At 39.5% G+C, this 23,091-nt stretch overlaps 1 protein-coding gene across 3 annotated transcripts in view; it reads left to right on the top strand.

Annotated features, from left to right (window-relative positions):
* The window catches only part of LOC143037405 (vesicle transport protein GOT1B), a 106,562-nt gene that overhangs the window by 11,091 nt on the left and 72,380 nt on the right, over positions 1-23,091 (top strand). For all 3 annotated transcript variants that reach the window (XR_012967462.1, XM_076205543.1, XM_076205542.1), the window contains exons 2-4: positions 3,310-3,401; positions 3,675-3,853; positions 19,963-20,044. Coding sequence is in view for 2 of the 3 variants with exons in the window: in XM_076205543.1 (XP_076061658.1) it covers positions 3,310-3,401; positions 3,675-3,853; positions 19,963-20,044 (353 nt within the window). In the remaining variant the exon portion in view is untranslated. The remainder of the gene's footprint in view (positions 1-3,309; positions 3,402-3,674; positions 3,854-19,962; positions 20,045-23,091) is intronic.

Raw genomic sequence — 23,091 nt, 5'->3', positions numbered from 1 at the left:
ATTCTGAATTAAATATTTTTCTCATTTCCTCATAGTTCCCTTTGTCATAGAAAAATCTTCCTCTTTTGCTTGGTTGACCCTTTATGTAGCATTTAAATGTGAACTGGATAACACAGTGGTGACTTCTGCCTAATGGTGATGTCATCTTCAAGTCCTCTACCATATCTTCTTTGTTAGTAAAAATCAAGTCCAGGATACTTGGTTGTTGTTCACATCTTCCTCTTGATGGTTCAGTTGCTGGTACAAGAATGCATCTCGTACTGATTCAGTGAACAAGAATTCCTCATTTCTATCACTTCCCTGTATAGTCCAGTTCTCCCAGTTTATTCCTCCATAATTAAAATCACCAACAATTAGAATGCATGTAAAGTTTGACCGATACAATTCTTAAATTTTTTTCTGTAACTGTGCTGAATTATGGTTGTCACTACTAGGGCTGTATATACATCCTATTAGAGCTAGATCTCCTCCTCTCAGTTCTATTGTCAACCACACTGACTCCTGATATGGTATCTTGCTTTCAGTCTCCCTCACTTTTAGATTTATACAAACATATACAATTATTCCTCTCCCTACAATATTCCCAATATTTGCTGTAAAGGAATTATAGGCTTCTAACTTGATCTCGGATACTGAGAGGTTATATCGACTAATTGCTTTAGGTTTTACTTCTGTTACCATAATAATATCTGGTTTTCTTATTTCAGTTTTTGATTGAATTTTTAATTCATCTGTTTTATTTGTGAGAGTATCAGCAGTTGTATACCAACATATTAGCTTACCTCCATTAAGATAGACAAATTACCAGGCCTTCACCCTAAAGTGATTAAAGAATTAAGGTATGAAATAGTTGATGCCATGACACTGATTTTCAACACTGCACTGCAAACTAATGATATACCAGAAGATTGGAGGATTGCTAATGTAAGGGCAATCTTTAAGAAAGGAAACCATAAAGAAGCTGGGAACTGTTAGTTTAACCTGTATCATATGTAAAATAATGGAAACTATTATTAGAGATAGATTAATCTCATATATGAGGAAGAACAATCTTTTCAGTAATAAACAATATGGTTTTATAAGGGGGCATTCTGCAGTTCTTGAGCTGCTGAAAGTGATAGGGAGGGTGTATAGATGTGATATATCTAGATTTTTGCAAAGCATTTAATACAAGGGGTTAATCACAAAGCTTTGGGGCTATGGGATAACAGGAAATCTGCTAAACTGGATAAGTACATTTTTAACAGGAAGAAAGCAAAGAGTAGTTGTGAATGGTGCAGTGTCTCCATGGACAAAAGTACTGAGCAGTGTACCTCAGGGAAGTGTGCTGGGACCAGTGCTATTTGTGATTTTTGTCAATGATCTCCCAGACACAGTCCAGTCAGAAGCATATTTATTTGCAGATGACACAGAGGTATATAGAAAAATTAGAGAAGTAGGAGGTTACAAAATATTACAGAGATTTAAATGCACTGCAAGAATGGTCGAACAAATGGTTATTAAGATTTCATCCTGATAAATGTAAATACATGGCAATTCAAGAAAGAACACAAAGAATGGATGAAAGGCAGTATATAATGCAAAGAAGAAATGAAGAAGAGAACTGTATACTGCAGAAGACTCAGACTGAAAAAGATCTAGGTGTGATCATAGATAGTAGACTAAGATTTGAGAAACAAATACAGGCTAAGGTAACACAAGCCAATCAGACTATGGGGATAATAAGGAGGACATAGACCATGGAATCAGACATCTTTAAATGGCTTTTTAAAGCTATGGTTAGAACACACCTTGAATATGCACAAAATGTGTGGAGTCCTTGGAGGAAAAAAGATATCACAGCAATAGAGAATGTACAGAGGCGAGCTACAAAGATGATTCCTGGGATGAAGAATCTCTCATATGAGGAAAGACTTAGGAGATTGGACCTGCCCACTTTGAAATATAGAAGGCTTAGGGGAGATATGATTGAAGTGTACTAGATTATGCATAATTACTATGATCAAGACACTGCACCAACATTGATAAAATCTGAAGGTATCATCAGGACCCATGGTCAGAAACTCTACAAGATTAGGGCAGCAGGAAAAATGAGACTGCAGCCGTTCTCTCTAAGAAATATTGACACTTGGAATAGCCTGCCAAGTCAAATAGTGAATGTCCCAAGTGTGCATTCCTTTGAAAATTGCTTAGACAAATACTGAAAAATTAGGAGGTGAAATTTAATTACGATGCCAACCACAACACACAACCAGTTGACTTTGAAGTTGATACAGAAGATCTGTACATAAGGTCTAATACACCTGTGTACAGTACAACAATAAGTAAACATAAGTAAAGTAAGAGTGTATTTAAAACAAATTTGCATATTTGAGAACAAGTCTTTATTTAGAATTAAGACATAATGTTTGATTCTTGGGTGTTTTGTTGTTTATATACTTCAAGGATATATGTATCCTTTCAGGTGGGTTTCTTTTTGATGTCTTGACCTAATTCACTATCTTATTTCATATTTTTTATTTATAATTCAAAATTTTAAGTTTCTGATTGTAGCAGCTTTGGTGAAGAAATACTTCTTATCTTTAATTTTTCACTTTCTGAAATGAGTCAGCTGGAAGCATAATTAATAATCTTGACTGTTTTAAAAAAAGATTAATTCCTTTCATTTGATTTGATTTTGGATCAAACCTTTGATATTCATCTGGTGCATTTTTTACAGATGTTTGTTAAGAGTTCATATGAATTCAGTCTGTCTCTCAAGTACTTAGGTTTTCCAGATCTTGTTATATAAAAATGAGAAGACATTGGATAAGATATGAAGGGTGGCACCATATGAATTTTAAAGTGTGAAATCATTAATGTCTTGAATTTGGTTGTGTGATTTATATGTAATTTTCAATTATGTAATTATCTATTTATATACCAAGAGCTTTTTCCTCCTTATAAGGGAGGTAGCCAAGTCAAAGGTAACCCACTCCCACCCATTTCACTCCCTCCACCTCTCTTTCATCTTAACTCCTCATGAATGATGGGTCATTTCTGTATCTTGCCCACTGCCCTGGGTCAGAAGCAATATAGAAAGATACAGTACATCCACAGCAAGGCTGCTTCACTTAATCAGCAACCTCCCTCTCAGTCCCCTCATGCAGAAAAGATTGAGAGAAATCCATTTGGGCTGCATTAAATATCATTCACACATAAACATTCCCTTCCCCTCATCCCCACCCCTCCCTTGTATAACAGTATCCTTGCATGTTAGTATGTTATGTACTGGTAATTATAAAAATTGAATTATTCTTTATATTTCAGAAATTGGTGTAGGATTTGTCGCATTTGGTGTGACATTTATCTTTTTAGGAATACTTCTATTTTTTGATAAAGGACTTCTGGCAATAGGCAATGTAAGTCCTTTGGTTAATTTCAATAAGATTTGAATACTTTGATTTTTGTAATAGGAATGAGGAACAGACATAGTATTTTGTCTAATAATCTTTATAGAGTTGTACATTTCATTGCATCAGACTACATTAATTTGAATATAATTCTATGCTTGATATTAGTGTTGTGTAACATTTGTTTCATTTTCACTGTTTATGATTAATTATATGTTATCTGATTTTGCATCTTGCTTGACAGTGCCTAAACAGCTTATAATGCATATCCCCCTCTTGCAGATTCTATTCTTGGCTGGCCTTGCCTTCGTTATTGGCTTAGAACGCACCTTCCGTTTCTTCTTCCAGACTCACAAATGGAAAGGTTCCGGTGCCTTTTTTGGAGGCATTTTGATAGTCCTATTTGGGTTTCCTCTCATCGGCATGTGCATTGAGGCATATGGTTTTATTATTCTCTTCAGGTTTGTAGACTGCATTTTTTAGTGCAAATAATTTCTAATTTTGTTTGATGTGGAGCTACCATTCAACTCAAATGCAACTGTGCTATGTATAGCTTAGATAAGATTTAAGATCTTTGATTTGTTTATGTATTGATTGATTGATTCATTTATTTTTATTAATTTGTTAGTCTTATATTTTATTTGCTTAGGGGTGCCTCCTGTATAAGGGGGTAAGAAGCCCTTGGTACGTAGATAGATAGATTTTTTTTTATTAATTAGCTACACTTCTTTGGGGCAAATGTTAGGTTTCCAAGAAGACATTTAGTTTTATTTTTCTCAGTTGATTTGATTGTGAGAATAACTTCACACTAGTTATTCATTCCACAAGTGATTAGAAGCGGCAAATCATGCATCACTCTACAATATCCACAAAAATTCTATTTCTATTTTTGATGCCCCCAATCAGTCAACCTGTTGCTTCAGATCTCTTGTACGAGACCTACAGCTCCTACATCACTGGTAACAGCCACTGGATTGGCCCACAAATCACTCAAGGATGAGATCTTGTGTTGTTCTCTGGTTAAGTCAGGAGTTTGGGAATTAAAGATGAGATATTCATTATCTTCTGTGTGGTGATTGCATCTGGGGCAGTATGCCTCTTTGGCCAGGTGTATACGCCTCATATACATGTGAGTATATCACTCAGTCATATAACCCACTCACCTCCACTCACTCCCACACACACACCAGCCGGCCGACAATAAGGCGCCAAAGACATCCTGTTCATTTCGCTGACCAATCTGCCGACAAAGCACTTCCTGCCGCGCCACCAGTCACCATGCACACACGAACACACGCGATCACACAAATAACCACACAGTAATAAACACATTATTACGTATACTGACGAACCTCCCCTGGATATATAATTTAGTCTGACAGCCAGACTATAATATATATCCAGGGGAGGTTCGTCAGTATACGTAATAATGTGTTTATTACTGTGTGGTTATTTGTGTGATCGCGTGTGTTCGTGTGTGCATGGTGACTGGTGGCGCGGCAGGAAGTGCTTTGTCGGCAGATTGGTCAGCGAAATGAACAGGATGTCTTTGGCGCCTTATTGTCGGCCGGCTGGTGTGTGTGTGGGAGTGAGTGGAGGTGAGTGGGTTATATGACTGAGTGATATACTCACATGTATATGAGGCGTATACATATCGCTCTCCCCCTGGGGTTAGGTGGCTCCCGGCACCCAAGGTACATGGTTTACAAAAGTATTTATATGGGTAATACATCGAGAAAAAAAATTCAGAGACACAAAATCCTGTGGGATTAAAAATGTGCAGATGGGGGGGTGTTGTTGAAGTGATTCTGAGGTCCCAAGGGGGGTCATGCACTGTAAATAGGGGTAGCGATGTTGTGTCTCAGAAGTGTAACGTTGTGTCTCACCAGATTACATGTTATATTGGATTTCACATACACTGTTTAATTCACGTTTTAAATGTTATGGTTTTATGGTTTAACACTTTCACTGTTGGGAGTGTTGTTTTTCTAAACACTGTTCTATGGTCAGTTTGGTGTGTCACATTGCACTTGTTTTATTTCATAGTATGGATATATAGTTTCTGTAAGAATGTTTATGGTATTTAAGATATTGGGTGAGACACAAGAATAACTTAATCTAGGTTTACAATAATTTGGGTAAGGAGGTGGAAAGGTTTTGGTAGGTGTTACTTCATGCAACAGAATATGATTATTATTATTAGTATAAAGAGAATGATTAAGAGGTAAAGGGCTGTGGAGGTATATGGAAGAATCCTATGATGTAAGTCGAGTGAGTCCATGTCAAAAGTAGTCGATGTTTAAGGTGGGTAATTAATGATGTATTTACTTTTGGAGGATGAAGGTTATGTCTCAGTGATTGAGGATATGTTTATCTGACTCTCGCTAAGGTTATATTGGTCGGAAGGAAGTAGAGAAGTTTTGATAGATATGTGGAAAAGAGTTCTTATTGGAAATGGGCCATTTTAACCTCCACTGATAGATACATGACGTCCTGCATCTTCAGGGGCGAGAGCTAGAGTGCATGTTTAGTTGCGTCGACGCAGAGTCATGGGATGAGACTTGCGTATTGGTGATTGGTGTGTGTCTGTGATAGGTGGGTTGTGGATGGGAGGTGAGATTGGGTCGAGGTTCAGTTTGACTTTTCTCAACTTCTCTCCATGTATGGTGAAGGTGGTGTGATCAGAAGGATCTGTTAGTAGGAAAACATTGTTAGGGAGTGAACTTGTGACTATGAAGGGGCCTAGGAATTTTGGTTTGAGTTTGTTTGTTCTACTTGAGTCTTTTAACATGACTGTGTCGCCAGGTGCTATGTCAAGTGGAATTGACCGTTTGTGTTGTTTTGTCTTTGTCTTTTCCTGGGCTTCTTTCAGGTTTGCTCTAACTTTTTTGTAAATTGTTTGCATACCTCTTTTGATGCAGTGTGCGAGGTTATCTAGGTTGTATAAGGGTGGGGGTGGTTGGTTGAATATTTGCTAGGGTAGGCGCATTGGTTGGCCGAAAATGATCTCATGTGGGGACATCTTTGTTGCGGAATTGACTGTGCTATTGATACTGGCTTGTACCTGTGGTAGCCAATCTTCCCAACTGTCCATGAGGTCATTGACCAATGGTCTGAGAATTTCTAGGACCTTGCGATTTGTTTGCTCAGTCAGACCGTTTCCCTGGGGGTGGTATGCAGTGGCAAATGTTTGGTCAATGTTGTAGAGATGTGCTATTTCGCGCATCACCTCATTTTTGAATTCTGAGCCATTGTCAGATAACATTGTGTGTGGTATGTTGTATCTACAAAAGATATTGTTGACCAGGGTTTTGGCTACAGTCTCTGCTGTTTTGTCCTGGAGTGATATTAAGATTGTGTATTTAGAGAAATAATCAACTGCTGTGAGTACATAATTGGAACCTTGATGGCTCGTTGGCATTTTCAGTAGGTCAATGCCAAGTGTTTCCCATGGCTCAGCAGGGAGTGGGATATCTTTTATGTTGATTTGCTTCAGGTTAGGGCCTCTGAATTGGTTGCAAGTTACACAAGAATCTATGTGTGTGGTTATATCTCTTTTCATGTAAGGCCAGTAATATGTGTGCCTAGCAGTGTTTAGTGTCTTATCTCTGCCCGAGTGGCCTCCCATTGCACTGTCGTGCAATATGTGTAGGAGCTTGGGGACTAGGGCTCTGGGGATAACAGTAACCTCTCTTGTATTAATGGTTCTCCTTATGACTCCGTCGACCAGATTGAGTTCCTCAATAGGGACAGGTGGTCGGGAGTGTAAGGGGGTTTGTGAGATGAGATGCTGTTTTATTGGAGACCATATTGGGTCTCTGTCAGTTTCATCTCTGAGTTCTTGCATAGGTATGCATGTGGTTTGGGTTATGGGGGTGATGTGAGTTTGTCTGCTCAAGCAGTCTGCCACTACGTTAGCTTTCCCAGCTAAGTATACGATCATGGGATCGTAATCAAGGAGAGTTGTTTTCCATCTAGCAACTCTCCCATGTAAGTCTTTGGAGTTAAAAAGATAGACTAGGGGTTGGTGGTCTGTTAGTATGGTAATTTTGTAGCCTAAAATGAGGTATTTAAAGTGTTTTAGTGCCCATATGATTGCAAGTCCTTCTTTGTGTGTAGTTGAGTAGTTATTTTCAGTGTTGTTTAAGACTCTACTTGCGTATGCTATGGCGTGTTCTTTGCCATTGTCATCTTTCTGTTGTAGGACTGCGCCTATTCCTTTAGAGGAGGCGTCTGTGTAAAGAAAGAATTCTTTCTTCATGTCAGGGAAAACTAGTACAGGGGCTGTGGTGAGTGCGTGTTTGAGAGTGTTGAAACTTTGCTGTTCTGTTTCTGACCATTGAAATGGCTCGCCTTTCCTTGTGAATTTGGTCAGAGGGGAAGCAATATCAGCAAAGTTTCTTATGAAATGTCTGTAATAGGAGGCTAACCTAATGAAACTTCTTGTTTCATTAGCGTTTGTGGGGGTTGGGAAATTGTTTATTGTATCTATTTTATCTGTGGTTGTGTGAATCCCTTTTGCATCCACATTATGGCCTAGGACCTAGGAAGGTGAGTTCCTTCATGAGGAATCTACATTTCTTTAATTGAATCTTTAATCCCGTATGTTTGAGACGTTTGATGACAATCTCCAAAGTGTTAAGGTGGTCTCTTTCTGTGGGACTATATATAATGAGGTCGTCTAAATAGACGAATAATGAGATTCCTATCATGTCACTGAAAATGCGGGTCATCAACCTTTGTTGGGTTGAGGGGGCATTCTTAAGGCCAAAGGGCATACGTTCAAAATGAAAGTGTCCTTTGTCAGTGGAAAATGCAGTTACGGGTTTTGATTCCTCTGTTAGTTCGACCTGCCAGAAGGCTGACTTGAGGTCTATTGTGGAAAAAACAGAGTTCCCGTTGCCAATGCATTGTAGTACATCTTGCATGGCGGGGAGGGGGTGTGGGTCAGATTGAGTTAGGTTGTTAACTTTTCTGAAGTCAACAACAGGGCGTAAGGTTCCGTCTTTCTTAGGGACCAAAAAGAGGGGACTGTTCCATGGGGAGTCTGAGTGGGAAATTACGCCTTGGTGTATCATCTCATGTACACTGTCATTGACTTGGGATTTCCTACTGTGGGGTATGCGGTAAGCGGGGGTGTATGAAGGGGTGGTGTTCGGGGGAGTTTGGATGTGATGTTTGATTATATCACATTTGCCTAGTGGTTCGTCTTCTAAGGCGACAGCTGATCTATTCCTCTGTAGGAGAGCTAATAGCTCGTTATGACTTTCTCCGTCAGCTGATGTCGTGATTTGGTCTGGGGGAATAGGGGGAAGGGGTTGTGTTGGTCTTACTTGGTTGATGTGTTGCGGCAGTGGTTCTTGGATAGGGGAATTATGGAGATGGACTGCGCAGATGTTTGTATTCTTCCTGATTTTATGGTGTTGGTCTGAGATGTTTGTTAACATAGCTAGTGTATGTTTATTTTCTGATATTGTGTCCCAGGAGGACTCAATGGTTATGTTGTTAATCTTGGACGTGTCTGAGTCGATTATGACGTCCTGATGGTCTATTGCACCGGGTATGTATAGTGGGACTGTTATTGAATGCCTAGGGGGTATGATGACTGTGTTAGACATCAGTGCCTTTGAGGTGACAAAAGGGGGTGGTCGGAAGGAATAGCTGTTAGTGGGATTGGGAGTATTGAAGGAAGGTAGACATGAGAGATGTTGTGTGTCTGAGTCGGGTGTCTCAGGAACTGTTGACTCATTATTTACATCTCGGAAGGAGATTTTGTTACTCTCAAAGTCTATCTTAGTTTTCCAAATCTTCAATGAGTTTAGTCCTATTATACCTTGTTGATCAAGACTCCATTCATCAGCTATGTGGAAAGTTGTGAAACCTACTTTGTGATTGTTGACTTCAATATTTAAGTCTATGGTGTCGTGTAGAGGAATTGTGCTCCCTTCTATTAGGAGTCCTTCCATATTGGAAAATTGAATTTGGGGTGGGTCATTTAATGCTTCATACAGAGCTCTTGGGATGATGTTCAGGTTTGTTCCTGTATCAACCATCATGTCAACTTTAAGTTGGTCTAAGCTTACTTCTAGGGTGAGGTATTTGTGTTGTGTATGAGATATTCCTATGGTGGTTTGGTGCGTGAGGCTGGTACACGTTCCCCCAATCGTTGTTGAGTATTGCTTGTCGTGTGGGAGGGAGCTGTTTGTCGAGGGGTGGTGAATGGGTTGTTAGTTCTCTGATGCGGTTGTTGTTGTGTTTTCTGTAGGTAACACTCTTTGTTGGAGTGAGTTGATGTTTGGTGTAGGTTGCAGTATTTGATTGGATGTGTTGGTGTAGATAGGAGTGGGTGTTTAAAGGGGGGTGGAACTTGAGGAAGCTGGTTGAAGGGCATGATATTAGGAGGAGCAACATGAGGAGTTGGTTGGGTGGGTTGTTGTGGTTGAGATGGGTTGGAGGTGTCTACTTGAGAAAGCTGGTTGAAAAAAGGTAAGACATCGTTCTCATAAAGAGGGTCTATTGGATTATCTGCATTAGGATTAGTTTTGTCAGGATTATTTAACTGGTCATTGGTTAACTGTTTAGAGGTATTGTCAACCTGTGGATATAGGTAAAGATGGTCTGTTTTGTCATTGCCAATTAAGTCTTCTGTGTGTATTTCCTCTTTGTCACTGGATATGTCATTTTGGTGTTTTTCTTCTCTAGACTTTGAGAAGACGCTATGTAAGCTTTGTTTTAGTTTTGACCTGGTGGCAAAGGCCATGTTGTTAAGTCATGTATTAGTTAATAGTTAGTTTTGATTTGTAATCTAAGAAAAAGGAGCTGTTAAAATATGAATAATAGGTATATAGTAACTAAGGGTAATATGTTATGCTTAGATATGGGAAGGGGGATATAGTATGTCAACGGTTATACAGTATAATGGGATTACAAAAATCATAAAAATATATGTGTATATATAAAATAGTAATAAAATGTGGAAATAATATTATATAGTAAGGAGTTAATTATTGTGATATTATACTTATAATAGAATTAATTATGGTTGTTCATAAAAAAAATTTACAGCAGTAAAATAGGTTACATTGATAAAAATGTATAAGTTCTATGTAAATATAAATGGGTAATACGTAGTGAAAGCAATTAAGGGTTATTGCATATATATATATTTATTTAAAGATAGGCAAAATATGTTGAATGTTGAATTTTAAACATGTAAGAGCTATTTGTTTAAACAAGAATTACTTAACTGGAAGAATGCATATGAATGTGATATTATGTAATAGTCAAATCTAGTAAAAGTTATTGCATATATAAATATATGTTGTTTTAAAAATTAGGCAAATTATAATTAGTGTTGAAACATATAATTATGAGAGCTACTGGTTATATTATGAGAAAGGTATAATAACCAAAAGAAAAAGGTGTACATAAAGTTTCTATATGGATAGAAAACAAATATTTATAATTTTTAGTAAATGTGGAATTAATATATATTTTATATATATATATAGATGGTTTAGAGTAAGGTTTACGTGCGTTGGGCACGTGGGTATCTGTAGGTATAATGGTTACCTTGATACCTTGAGCTGAATCGAGTGGTATGTCAATGTCCGGCTGGGGGGTGGTGTTGCTGACGTTTCGATTGTAGTAGTCGAAAGCAACGTTTGGTGAAAGCGGTTGATGTGGAAGGTGGGTATGCTGTCTTGGGGGATGAGGTGGCTGTTACGCGGGTCTGTGCGCAGCCGGTGTGAATCCTCTGGGGCTCGGTGAATGATGTTCGCATAGAAAAAAATGCGAGTATCAGGGATGGTTTGAATGGGTAATGTATGGTTATTATTACGGAATATATTGGTATTAATTGTAAGGATTTATGTTACCTTTATAATGTTGATTTTAGTAGTGGGAGATCGGCCTGTGACGATTGCCCATGATGAATAGTGTGAACCAAGTTCTTGTTCTTGAGAGCATTTTGTTCAGTGCGGTTATTTGTTCGTACTCGTATGTAGTTGGAGAAAAATGGACGGGTTTGAAGTTCACCGTAGAAGGTACACCGTAGTCTCTTCGGAGTAGATGGGTTGCGAGGTTTGCTGCCACCAGTGATGTAACGGGACGGGTGTAACGGTATGGTTACATCATTTCCATCCAACGTCACTTCTAGACACAAAATGTAACGGGGTCGTCACATCATCACAATAAGGGGTCCACTGCACAAACGCCTCTAAGTTTTTGTTTCTTTATTGTCGTATCCAGTATAAATTTAGTTCAGACACTATTACACAGTCTTATCACTAAGGCACGTCACTAAGAACCGATCGCCTCCGAGCTCTGGTTGGACTCTAGTGTTATTGAGGAAAGTGATGAGAAATGAAATGTTGTTAGGTTGTTTGTTATGAAAGACCTTAAGAAGGTGGCGTTTATATTCCTGATAAGTGATTCCACATGCAACTAAGCTGTCTAGCATCCTTGCCTTTGAACGGCAAATGTCAGATGGGTTTATTTTCTGACGGCACAAATTTATTTTATCTGTCTCCGAGTATTGGATGTTCTTGGAGAAGAACAGGTCACATGCTGTCAAGAAATCTGTAATGGATAGTCCACTATCTTGGGAAAAGGTTGGGATTTCTGTGAGGGGGGTTATGGTTTGATAATTGTTAATTATTGTTGGTTGAGGTAGTGGGTAAGGGTAATATTGTGGGTTTGGAGGAAGGTTAGGTGGTGGTTGGTGGTATGGTGTGGAGTGGGTTTGAACAGGTGGGGTATGGACTCACACACATATACATGTGAGTATATCACTCAGTCATATAACCCACTCACCTCCACTCACTCCCACACACACACCAGCCGGCCGACAATAAGGCGCCAAAGACATCCTGTTCATTTCGCTGACCAATCTGCCGACAAAGCACTTCCTGCCGCGCCACCAGTCACCATGCACACACGAACACACGCGATCACACAAATAACCACACAGTAATAAACACATTATTACGTATACTGACGAACCTCCCCTGGATATATATTATAGTCTGGCTGTCAGACTAAATTATAAACTAATTATGTAAATTAAAATAAGATGTGACGAACTAAATCCAGCTCACATAAACAATTCAGTTTATACGAGCGTGGCACCTCACAAAGGAGTTTCCGGCCTTCTTAAGGCGATGCACGGAGCTCGGAGGCGCTCGGTTCTTAGTGACGTGCCTTAGTGATAAGACTGTGTAATAGTGTCTGAACTAAATTTATACTGGATACGACAATAAAGAAACAAAAACTTAGAGGCGTTTGTGCAGTGGACCCCTTATTGTGATGATGTGACGACCCCGTTACATTTTGTGTCTAGAAGTGACGTTGGATGGAAACGATGTAACCATACCGTTACACCCGTTCCGTTACACAGGCCTATTCTGTGTTGGTGTTGTTTAAGTTGGCCAGGCCTATTCTGTGTTGGTGGTGTTTAAGAAAAAAAAAATAATAATTATTGCATAAATACATAGTAGGGATCTTGTTCTAGATGCTGGTAAAGTGTTTTTATCGTACCGCCATTTTTAAAGTGTTTAAAGGGCCTACCCTCCCTACCCCTGGCAGCCACATACTGCGCACGACCATTGTTTACATACGTTTTGACCATATTTTACTCTATTTTTTTTGCGTTTGATGCACTCATAAAGTTTTCTCTTACGTCCGGCATGCACGTGAGTATGTGGTGTGAGGAAGTTCAGCCTGCACGACTGGCAGTGGCCTGAGCCTTACAAAGTAAAGGACATGTACACGTTAGCTTGCCGCGTTCACTAATTTGCCGTGTGAAATTCGCATCTATTTTTCAGTGAAGAGATATTTGAAGATATTAGCCATGCCTAAGCTATCCAAACAAAAGGCACACTTGCAGAAGATAAGAACGTCTACATTAGCAACTCAAGGGGAGAAAGAAAGAACCCCAGCATCAACTTTGTTATCACCACCTCTGCCACCACCACTAGTACTCCCTCCAGCAGCTCTCTCCCTACCATCTACATCCACATCCTCAGCACCTGATCCTCTGTCCTCTACACCTATATCAGACACGTTGTCTCTACGCAAACAACTGTTTGCTAACAAGTGGCTACATGGATGCCTCCTTGTTGCAACACCTTGGGTTTAGTCTCAAACCTCACAGTGATGTCCCTGATGCAGCAAGAGCCTGTTCCAACACCAGAAAGGAAACCCAAGAAAAGAAAGAGAGCTGAATCCCAGCAATCAGACTACCTTGCTGGGTCATTCTAGACCAAGAACTCCAACTTTGCGACAAAGAGTGAGGTGGTGGCTTATGAGACCCTCACTTTGAGTGAATAATATCCTACACTGTAGGAGGGTACAAAGTGCCCGAGTTACTTGAAAGATGCAAAATCATCATGAAAATACAATGGAACCTGTTTTCAATGGCTCTTAGGAGGTCCAATGTAAAATTCAGTCAAACTAAGGAAAAAAAAACCTCTAACACTCGTTTTTGATACACAAAGTCTATCTCCCTCAATTTTCAACCAATTTTTGCATATGAGGTCTCTATTAATAGCTAGATAAATGACAAAAAATGAAATAGAAAGTTTTTTGCATATGTTAAATAGAATTTTTTTAATAACATGTCAAAGTCAAAATTTTGTGTTTTTTTCGATAATTTTTTAATATTTTTTTTCCTCGGCGTTAAACAAAGATATTAAAAAACTTTCTATTTTGTTTTTTTATATGTGTAGAAGATTCTTTTGCTGTAAAATGGAAGACATCGAATAAAAATTGTAAGAGGATATAGGATTTGAAAGAAGCTCAAAAATATGGTATTTTTTAGGTTTTTTATTAAAAAATAAAAAACTACTTGTCAGATCTGAATAAAACTCAAGCTGTGAAGGTTTCCTCAGACCTAGATATCACACAGAAAAAATCAGCAAGATCCTTCTGAAAAAAAGATTTTGGGCTGGGAGTCCCCTTAATTCAATGGTAACTTAAACATAGCCATGCTAGTGTGGTTCTTGCTTTTTGTGGGAGGGATTTCTCTGTAGGGTTGATGTCTGGAGAAGTTTGTTAGAATAGGGAGTTTAGTGGCTGGTCATGAAGTATTTGATTTTGTGGTGTGAATGCCTAAGTGTCAGCTCACTTCTAGTAGTCAACTTTAGACCAAGTTATTTTGTATAGGGTGGCTTAAATGAAACACACTGAGTAATTATTCAAGTAAATTTTTCACAGCACAGACAAATGTGCGTACGCTTTAGAAGCAGTACTAAGACTAACCCACGCCAAAGCCTTGAGTTGGCGCGAAAAGCATACCTGAATTGCATTTGCGATTTCAATATACAATAATACAATACAATATACAATATACAATAGTAAATATATAGTAATAACTATAAAGTAATGTAGTAACACATTCGTAAAGATTCAACAAAAACCCACTGTGTTGGATAAGAAGAAATGAAATAAATGAATTCCATATATTTCGATCATGGACTGTGATCCTCTTCAGTGGAATACAGAAAGGTAGAGCAAAAGGCATGTCTTATATACAATAAAAATAAGGGACAAGGGTAGGACTCAGGTAGCGTCTAGTGCTTTGTGGGGCAGGTCACCCGCCTTCACCAACGATGGTAACAATTTGTTGGCTGCCCAGGTGGTAATGCAGTCAGGTGACCACTGCCCATATGATATATTAAAATTTGGAAATTTGTTAATCAAGGATGATTCTATTATTTTTCTTTTAAAACTGCATTTTGAATTAAAGATAATCTTTGCCTCATTCCAATCCAGTAAGAACTTCAGTTGGGACAAAAACTGTATTAAATTGCCTTATAATAGGTCCTTAAATGACATTTCTCAATTTCTTCCACAGGAAGATATTAAAATTGTTTTTAGTTATCCCAATAATTTGTTTAAGAAAATAGTCAATGTACATCAAAGACCTAGAGAAGAAATACATCAAGGTGTGTATAAACTCCCTTGCTCTGATTGTAACAATGTATATTGGGGACAAACAGGTAGAGATTTATATACTAGGATGCAAGAACATAAAAATTCAATTAAATACGCACAACATAATTCCGCTGTCTTCCAACATGTAGACAAGGAAGGCCATCATATGGATTGGAATGAGGCAAAGATTATCTTTAATTCAAAATGCAGTTTTAAAAGAAAAATAATAGAATCATCCTTGATTAACAAATTTCCAAATTTTAATATATCATATGGGCAGTGGTCACCTGACTGCATTACCACCTGGGCAGTCAACAAATTGTTACCATCGTTGGTGAAGGCGGGTGACCTGCCCCGCAAAGCACTAGACGCTACCCGAGTCCTACCCTTGTCCCTTATTTTTATTGTATATAAGACATGCCTTTTGCTCTACCTTTCTGTATTCCACTGAAGAGGATCACAGTCCGTGATCGAAATATATGGAATTCATTTATTTCATTTCTTCTTATCCAACACAGTGGGTTTTTGTTGAATATAGTAATAAATAAACAATACTGTAAATATGTATATACAATACACAAGTATGCCACCATTACAATCTGGTCTATATCTGGAAAAAACTGTGTGACTAGAAGTAGAAAGGTAAACAAAAAATTCCAGAAAAGAATATTAAAATTGAAGTGACTAACAACAAGTATATTATGAGGACAAAACATACATTCATATACCAAAGACTTTTTATCCCTTACAAGGGAGGTAGCCAAAAAACAAAGGCATAAAAACCATTCCCACCCATTCCTTCCCCAATACACCCCACTCCCCTCCACCCTCTACCTTCCCTCTTATCTTGGCACCTCCTGGATGACAGGTCATCCCTGTATCTTGTCCACTGCCCTGTGTCAAAAGCAGTGTCGCAAGACAGCACATCCACAGCAAGGTTGCTTCATTAAATCAGTAACTCCCCCTCTCTGTCCCCTCATGCAGAAAAAGAGAAGACGGGGAGAAATCTCTTTGTGCTGCGTCAAATTTTTCTCACACATACTAACTCACCCCCTATCCCCCCACCCATTCCACCTCATGCATCACAACATCATCCATATACAACCATTCTCCGTTCACCCGTCTTCTGTCCTCTCCTGTCCTTCCTCAACAGACATTCCCCTCTTCCCCAAAGCCCCTTTCACCCCATCCATCCATCTCATCCTAGGTTGCCCCCTCATGTTCACTCCTTCCATACCTCTTTTACTAGTCTTTCTTCACTCATTCTTTCCATGTGTCCAAACCATCCTAATACTCTTTCATCCACCCTATCTCCCAACTCCCTTACCACCCCTGTTCTCCTCACCTCCTCATTTCTCACTCTTTCCAGCCTAGTAACCCCCATCATACTTCTCAGACACCTCATCTCAAACACATTCAAACTCCTCTCTTCCTCTCTTATGTTCCATGTTTCTGCCCCATACAGTGCTGTTGGCACAATCACTCCTTCATACAGTCTCTTAGCATCCATTCCTAAATGTCTATTTCTCATTACACTTTTTAATCCACCAAGGCATTTACTCACTTCTCTCAATCTACATTCTACCTCCACTCCCTTTCCTGCCACATTCACTCCCAAGTATCTAAAACTATCCACTTCCTCCAGTCGCTCTCCCTTAATGCTCACTTCCAGTCTGCTGCCACTTTCACCCCTTGTAAATCTCATCACCTTACTTTTACCCACAACCCACCAACTTCCTCAATCACTCATAGAGAATGGGATCAGGGTCAATTAGACCAACACATAATACATATGAATATAAGAAAAGAGAAATAAAGTAGTAATATGTATAAGACAATAAGAATATGATATAAGACCCTAATACCCAAGAAAGGGTTTTAAAAGGAAATTGGCAATATCAAAGTCTTCTCATGAGACTAAGACAAAAATAATATTATCAATGACAGAGAGGTTAGGGAAAATGGGAATTTCAGAGTCTTTTTGTGAGACGGACAATCAAAAATATGTGGTATATGAGAGACAGAAGAGGGAAAATTACCACAATTAAGGTAAGTGACTTTTTAAAATTGCTGACCTGGATCTGAAATACATGATTATCTGCGTAAGGTGTGTCATTAGGAAGGGGGTGCATAATTACGTTGTTTGGTCAATGTGTGAAAGAAAGGAGGTGCATAATTACATTGTTTGGTGAGTGTAAGGTGATGAGATGTACAAGGGGTGAAAGTGGCAGCAGATTGGAAGTTAGTATTAAGGGAAAGAGACTGGAGGAAGTGGATAGTTTTAGACACTTTGGTGTGAATGTGGCAGGAAAGGGAGGAGTGGAAGTGGAGGTAGAATGTAGATTGAGAGAAGCGAGTGTAAAAAGTGCATTGAGAAATAGACATTTGGGAATGGATGCTGAGAGGAGATTGTATGAACAGTGATTGTGCCAACAGCACTGTATGGGGCAGAAACATGGAACATAAGAGAGGAAGAGAGAAGGGGTTTGAATGTGTTTGAGATGAGGTGTCTGAGAAGTATGATAGGGGTTACTAGGCTGGAAAGAGTGAGAAATGAAGAGGTGAGGAGTAGAATGGGGGTGGAAAGGGAGTTGGGAGATAGGGTGGATGAAAGAGTATTGGGATGGTTTGGACACATGGAAGGAATGAGTGAAGAAAGACTAGTAAAAGAGGTGTGGAAGGCAGATGTGGAAGGAGTGAACATGAGGGGGCGACCTAGGATGAGATGAATGGATGGGGTAAAAGGGGCTTTGGGGAAGAGGGGAATGTCTGTTGAGGAAGGACGGGAGAAGATAGAAGATAAGGGTGAATGGAGAATGGTTGTATATGGATGCTGTTGTGATGTATGAGGTGGAATGGGTAGGGGATGGTGGGTGAGGGGAGAGTATGTGTGAGAAAAATTTGATGGAGCCCGAAGGGATTTCTCCCCATCTTCTCTTTACATGAGGGGACAGAGAGAGGGGGTCGTCGATTTAACGAAGTGGCCTTGCTGTGTATGTGCTGTGTCTTGTGACACTGCTTCTGACCCAGGGCAGTGTACAAAATGCAGGGATGACCTGTCATCTAGGAGGTGCCAAGATAAGAGGGAGGGAGGAGGGTGGAGGGGAGTGGAGTGTGAAAGGGATGGAGTGGGTAGGAGTGGTTTTTATGCCTTTGTTTTTTGGCTACCTCCCTTATAAAGGGGAAAAAACCTTTGATATATTATGTATGTGGAAGAAAGGAGGTGGATAGACCTGCAAATTGTGACTGCATTGTGTAGAGATCAGGGTGGTAACAATACATTTCAGTTGGCCCTTGTATCATTCAGAATCATCACGCAGTCAAATGTGTACAAAGTTCCATGTGTAATATAATAAAATATTTCACATTACAATTCACCAGTGCAGCTTGCACTTTGAAACATACAAATACAAAAATTATACTTGAGAAAAATACATACAAGCTAATAATGTAATAATTATTGTGTTACAGTGTTTTTGTAGGGATGTGTTGCATAGTGCAAGTGGTAGTTTTTTCAAGTTGGTGATGTATCTACCATGGGCTTACAAGGGAGGTAGCCAAGTCAAAAGGCTAACTCCCACCCATTCCACTCCTATCCACCATCCATTGTTCCTTCTCATTTTAGCTCCTCATGGATGATAGGTCATCCCTGTGTCTTGCCCACTGCCCTGGGTCAGAAGCAATGCAACAAGACACAGCACATCCACAGCAAGGCTACTTTATTTAATCAGCAACCTTCCTCTCTGTCCCCTCATGCAGAAAAGAATATGGGTAGAAATTCCTTTGTGCTATGTAAATGTATCATTCACACAACCACTCCCTACTCCACTCGCTCCCTTACATCACAGTATCATCTATACATAGGCATATGGTTGTACTTGTGTTATATGATAGGGTGGATGGGTAGGGTTGAGGGGTCTTGCATAGAACCTATGTATATATATTTTTTGTTTGCTGTTCAATGGGAGTATATTGATTTCTGACTGTAGTTGTTGTATTGGAGTGGTTTTGATGTATTTAGTTATTATTCTTTATGCTTTGTTTTATGTAGTTTTATGGTGTCTGTGTTTTCATGGTTGTAGCAACTCATGCTGGGAAGGTTTCAGTTTACATGGGACAATTCATCCAGGATGAATTTATGCATAGCTTTTGAATAGTGGCTGTATATGTCTTTCTTAAGTAACTATGATGGCAAAAGTGAATAAGGTGATCTGGGAAACAAGTGCATATGTGAGGAAATACTTCGTTGTTTCTTGAAATATGTGATAAAATTTTAGGAAATTGTTCCTGATTAGTGTTTATTTTTTCATCACTCAATAATATTAATGTGAATATCTTATATTTATAGGTTATATTCAGAGGGGTTTACAGTTAGTGGATACTTTTAATTGGATGGTTTTGTTGATACAGTGTATCAGAAATTTTTCTTTTGGTTTTGTAGCATCGAATATGATTTTATTTGCATCAAATATTCTTTTGATAGGCTGTATGATGTGGACTGGGTGTTTGAGTATGATCAGCCCTTTGGGGGAAACTAAAAATAGAATGTTGCAGGTTAAAGAATAGCTTTTTAAGGAAGTGAAAGTTTTCAGTTAGTATGGAACTGTACTTAAAAATAATACTTTTTCTTTTTCAGTGGATTCCTCCCAATTGCCATTAACTTCTTACGAAGAGTGCCAATTATTGGTCAGCTCTTAAATTTACCGTTCATAAGTGGGGTAAGTATCACATTCAAGAAAATTAGATACATAGGCAATTGGCAGTTGCCAACAAGTCTGTCAAAAGAAAAACTGTGTGAGGAAGGAGCCTTTGTTATGATGTTTCCATTTTTTAGAGATTTATCAAGTACTTAATAACACTAACAAGTGAAACATCATAACAGTAAAGGCTCTGTCCTAACAATGTTTCTTTGGACAAAAGTTAGATATATGTGTTTTTTTTTAATACATATACATACATACATACATATACCAAGGCTTTTTCCCCCTTACAAGGGGGGGTAGCCAAAAAGAAAAAGGCACAAAATCAATCCCACCCATTCCACCCCTGAATACACTCCACACCCCTCCACCCTCCCTCTTATCTTAGCACCTCCTGAATGACGGGTCATCCCTGCACCTTGTCCACTGCCCTGGGTCAGAAGCAGTGTCGCAAGACACAGCACATCCACAGCAAGGCCGCTTCATTAAATCGGCGACCCCCCCTCTCCTTCCCCCCATTGCATAAAATGAGAGGACGGGGAGAAATCCCTTCGGGCTGCGTCAAATTTTGCTCACATATACTACCTCACCCCCGATCCACCCGCCCATTCCACCTCATGCTATCACAACATCATCCATATACAACCATTCTCCATTCACTCCTGTCTTCTGTCCTCTCCCGTCCTTCCTCAACAGACATTCCCCTCTTCCCCAAAGCCCCCTTCACCCCATCCATCCACCTCATCCTAGGACGTCCCCTCATGTTCACTCCCTCCACATCTGCTTTCCACATAGACATATACCAACACATTTTTTCCCCTTACAAGGGAGGTAGCCAAAAACAAAGGCATAAAATCCACTCCCACCCATTTCATTCCCACATAATCCACTCCCATTCATCCCATTCCCTCTTATGGCTCCTCCTGGATGACAGGTCATCCCTACATCTTACCCACTGCTCAGGGTCAGAAGCAGAGAAGCAAGACAGCCCATCCACAGCAAGGCCGCTTCATTTAATTGGTGACCCCCCTCTTCTTCCCCTCGAGCAGAAAATGAGAAGAGGGGGAGAAATCCCTTCGACCTGTGTCAAAATATCATTCACACATACTCCCTCACCCCCCATCCACTACCCACACCTGTCCATGCATAACAGCATCATCCATACACAACCATACTCCACTAACCCCTATCTTTTGTCTTCTCCCTTCCTTCCTCAACAGACATACCCCTCTTTCCCTATGCCCTTTTTACCCCCATCCATCCATCTCATTCATGGTTGCCCCCTCATGTTCACTTTTTCCACACCTCTTTTACTAATCCTTCACTCATTCTTTCCATGTGTCCAAACCATCCCAATACTCTTTCATCAACTCTATCTCCCAACTCCCTTTCCATCCTCATCAACTCTATCTCCCAATGCCCTTTCCATCCCCACTCTCCTCCTCACCTTGTTTCTCACTCTATCCAGCCTAGTAACCCCTACCATGCTTCTCAGGCATTTCATCTCAAACACATTTAAACTCTTCCTCACTTCTGTTTCATGTTTCTGCCCCATACAGTGCTCATAACACAATCACTCATATCTCCTCTTAGTATCCATTTCCAAATGTCTATTTCTCGTTACACTTTTTAATTCCCCAAAGCATTTACTTGCTTCTCTCAATCTACATTCTACCTCCACCTCCACTCCTCCCTTTCCTGCAACGTTAATACCCAAATATCCACTTCCTCCAGTCTCTCTATCCCTTAATACTCACTTCCACTTTGCTGCCATATTCTCCCTATGTACATCTCATCACATTACATTTATCCACATTTATCTTAAACTTCCTTCTTTTGCATGTCTTCCCAAACACCATCACTAACTTCCTTAATCCCTCCTCTGATCCTGCGATAAGTGCAGTATTATCAGCAAACAACAACTAGTTTACCACACATTTTTCTCCATTTTCTTTAACCATTCCCAATCCCCAACTCATTACCTTTGTGTTTACCTCTTGCACCACCCCATACATGTATAAATTGAACAGCCAAGGTGACATCAGACATCCCTGGTGAAGTCCCATCTTTACCTCAGACCACTCACTCTCTCCATTTCTAATTCTAACATGGGCTCTACTACTCTTGTAAAAACTCTTGACTGCTCTTAATAGCTTTCCTCCTGTCCCATATATCTGCAATACCTCCCACAGTGCCTTCCTGTCTACCTTTTCATAAATCTTTTCCAAAACCATAAAGGCCCAAAAAACATCCTTACCTTTTCTTAAAGCTTTCTCACAAATCTGCCTTACCACAAAAATCTGATCCATGCAACCCCTACCTGTCCTAAACCCACACTTTTCCTCATCAATTATTCCCTCTGCTCCTCTCCTAATCATCTCAATCAAAACCCTCCTATAAGCCTTCCTAACTACACTTGAAAAACTGATCCCTCTGAAACTACTACACTCACACTTGTCCCATTTTCCCTGGTAAAATGGAATTATACAGGCACTCTTTCAGTCCTCTGACACTACCATCTTTTAGACAAACATTAAACCACCTCATCAGTTAGTCTACCATCACTGTATCTCCCTTTTTTTAGACACTGCATGACACCCATCCAACCCATGTGCCTTACCTGCTTTCATCATTTTAATAACTGCTTTCTCCTCCATTTTTCTCACTTACCACAGCCATTTTCTTAGTGCTTTCAACTGCAAATACCTTTCCCTCCCTATCTTCTTTACATTTAGCATCTTCCTCAAATACTCTGCCAATTTTCCTCTTGCTGCCATCTCTTCCATTATCATCTCTCCATCTGTACCTCTTATCTTTTCTTTTCTACTTGATTCACCTCCTCTTCTCTTAATTTCCTGCCATAACATCTTTTTATTACTTTCAAAAATTTTCTGTTGTACTATTACCCCATTTCTCATCTGCTCTCCTCTTTGCTTTCTTTATCTTTACTTCTGTTCTCTTTTCTTTGTACCTCTTATATGATTCTTTCATCCTATTTTGTAACCAGTCTATGAATGCTCATTTCTTCTCTTCTACAACCTTCTTTGCTTCATCATCCCACTACT

This window comes from Oratosquilla oratoria, chromosome 22 (genome assembly GCF_046742065.1).
Source record: "Oratosquilla oratoria isolate Oo_2021 chromosome 22, ASM4674206v1, whole genome shotgun sequence".
Taxonomy (NCBI): Eukaryota; Metazoa; Arthropoda; class Malacostraca; order Stomatopoda; family Squillidae; genus Oratosquilla; species Oratosquilla oratoria.
Note: the sequence above shows the minus strand (reverse complement) of the source record. Positions and strands in the feature narration are given on the sequence as shown.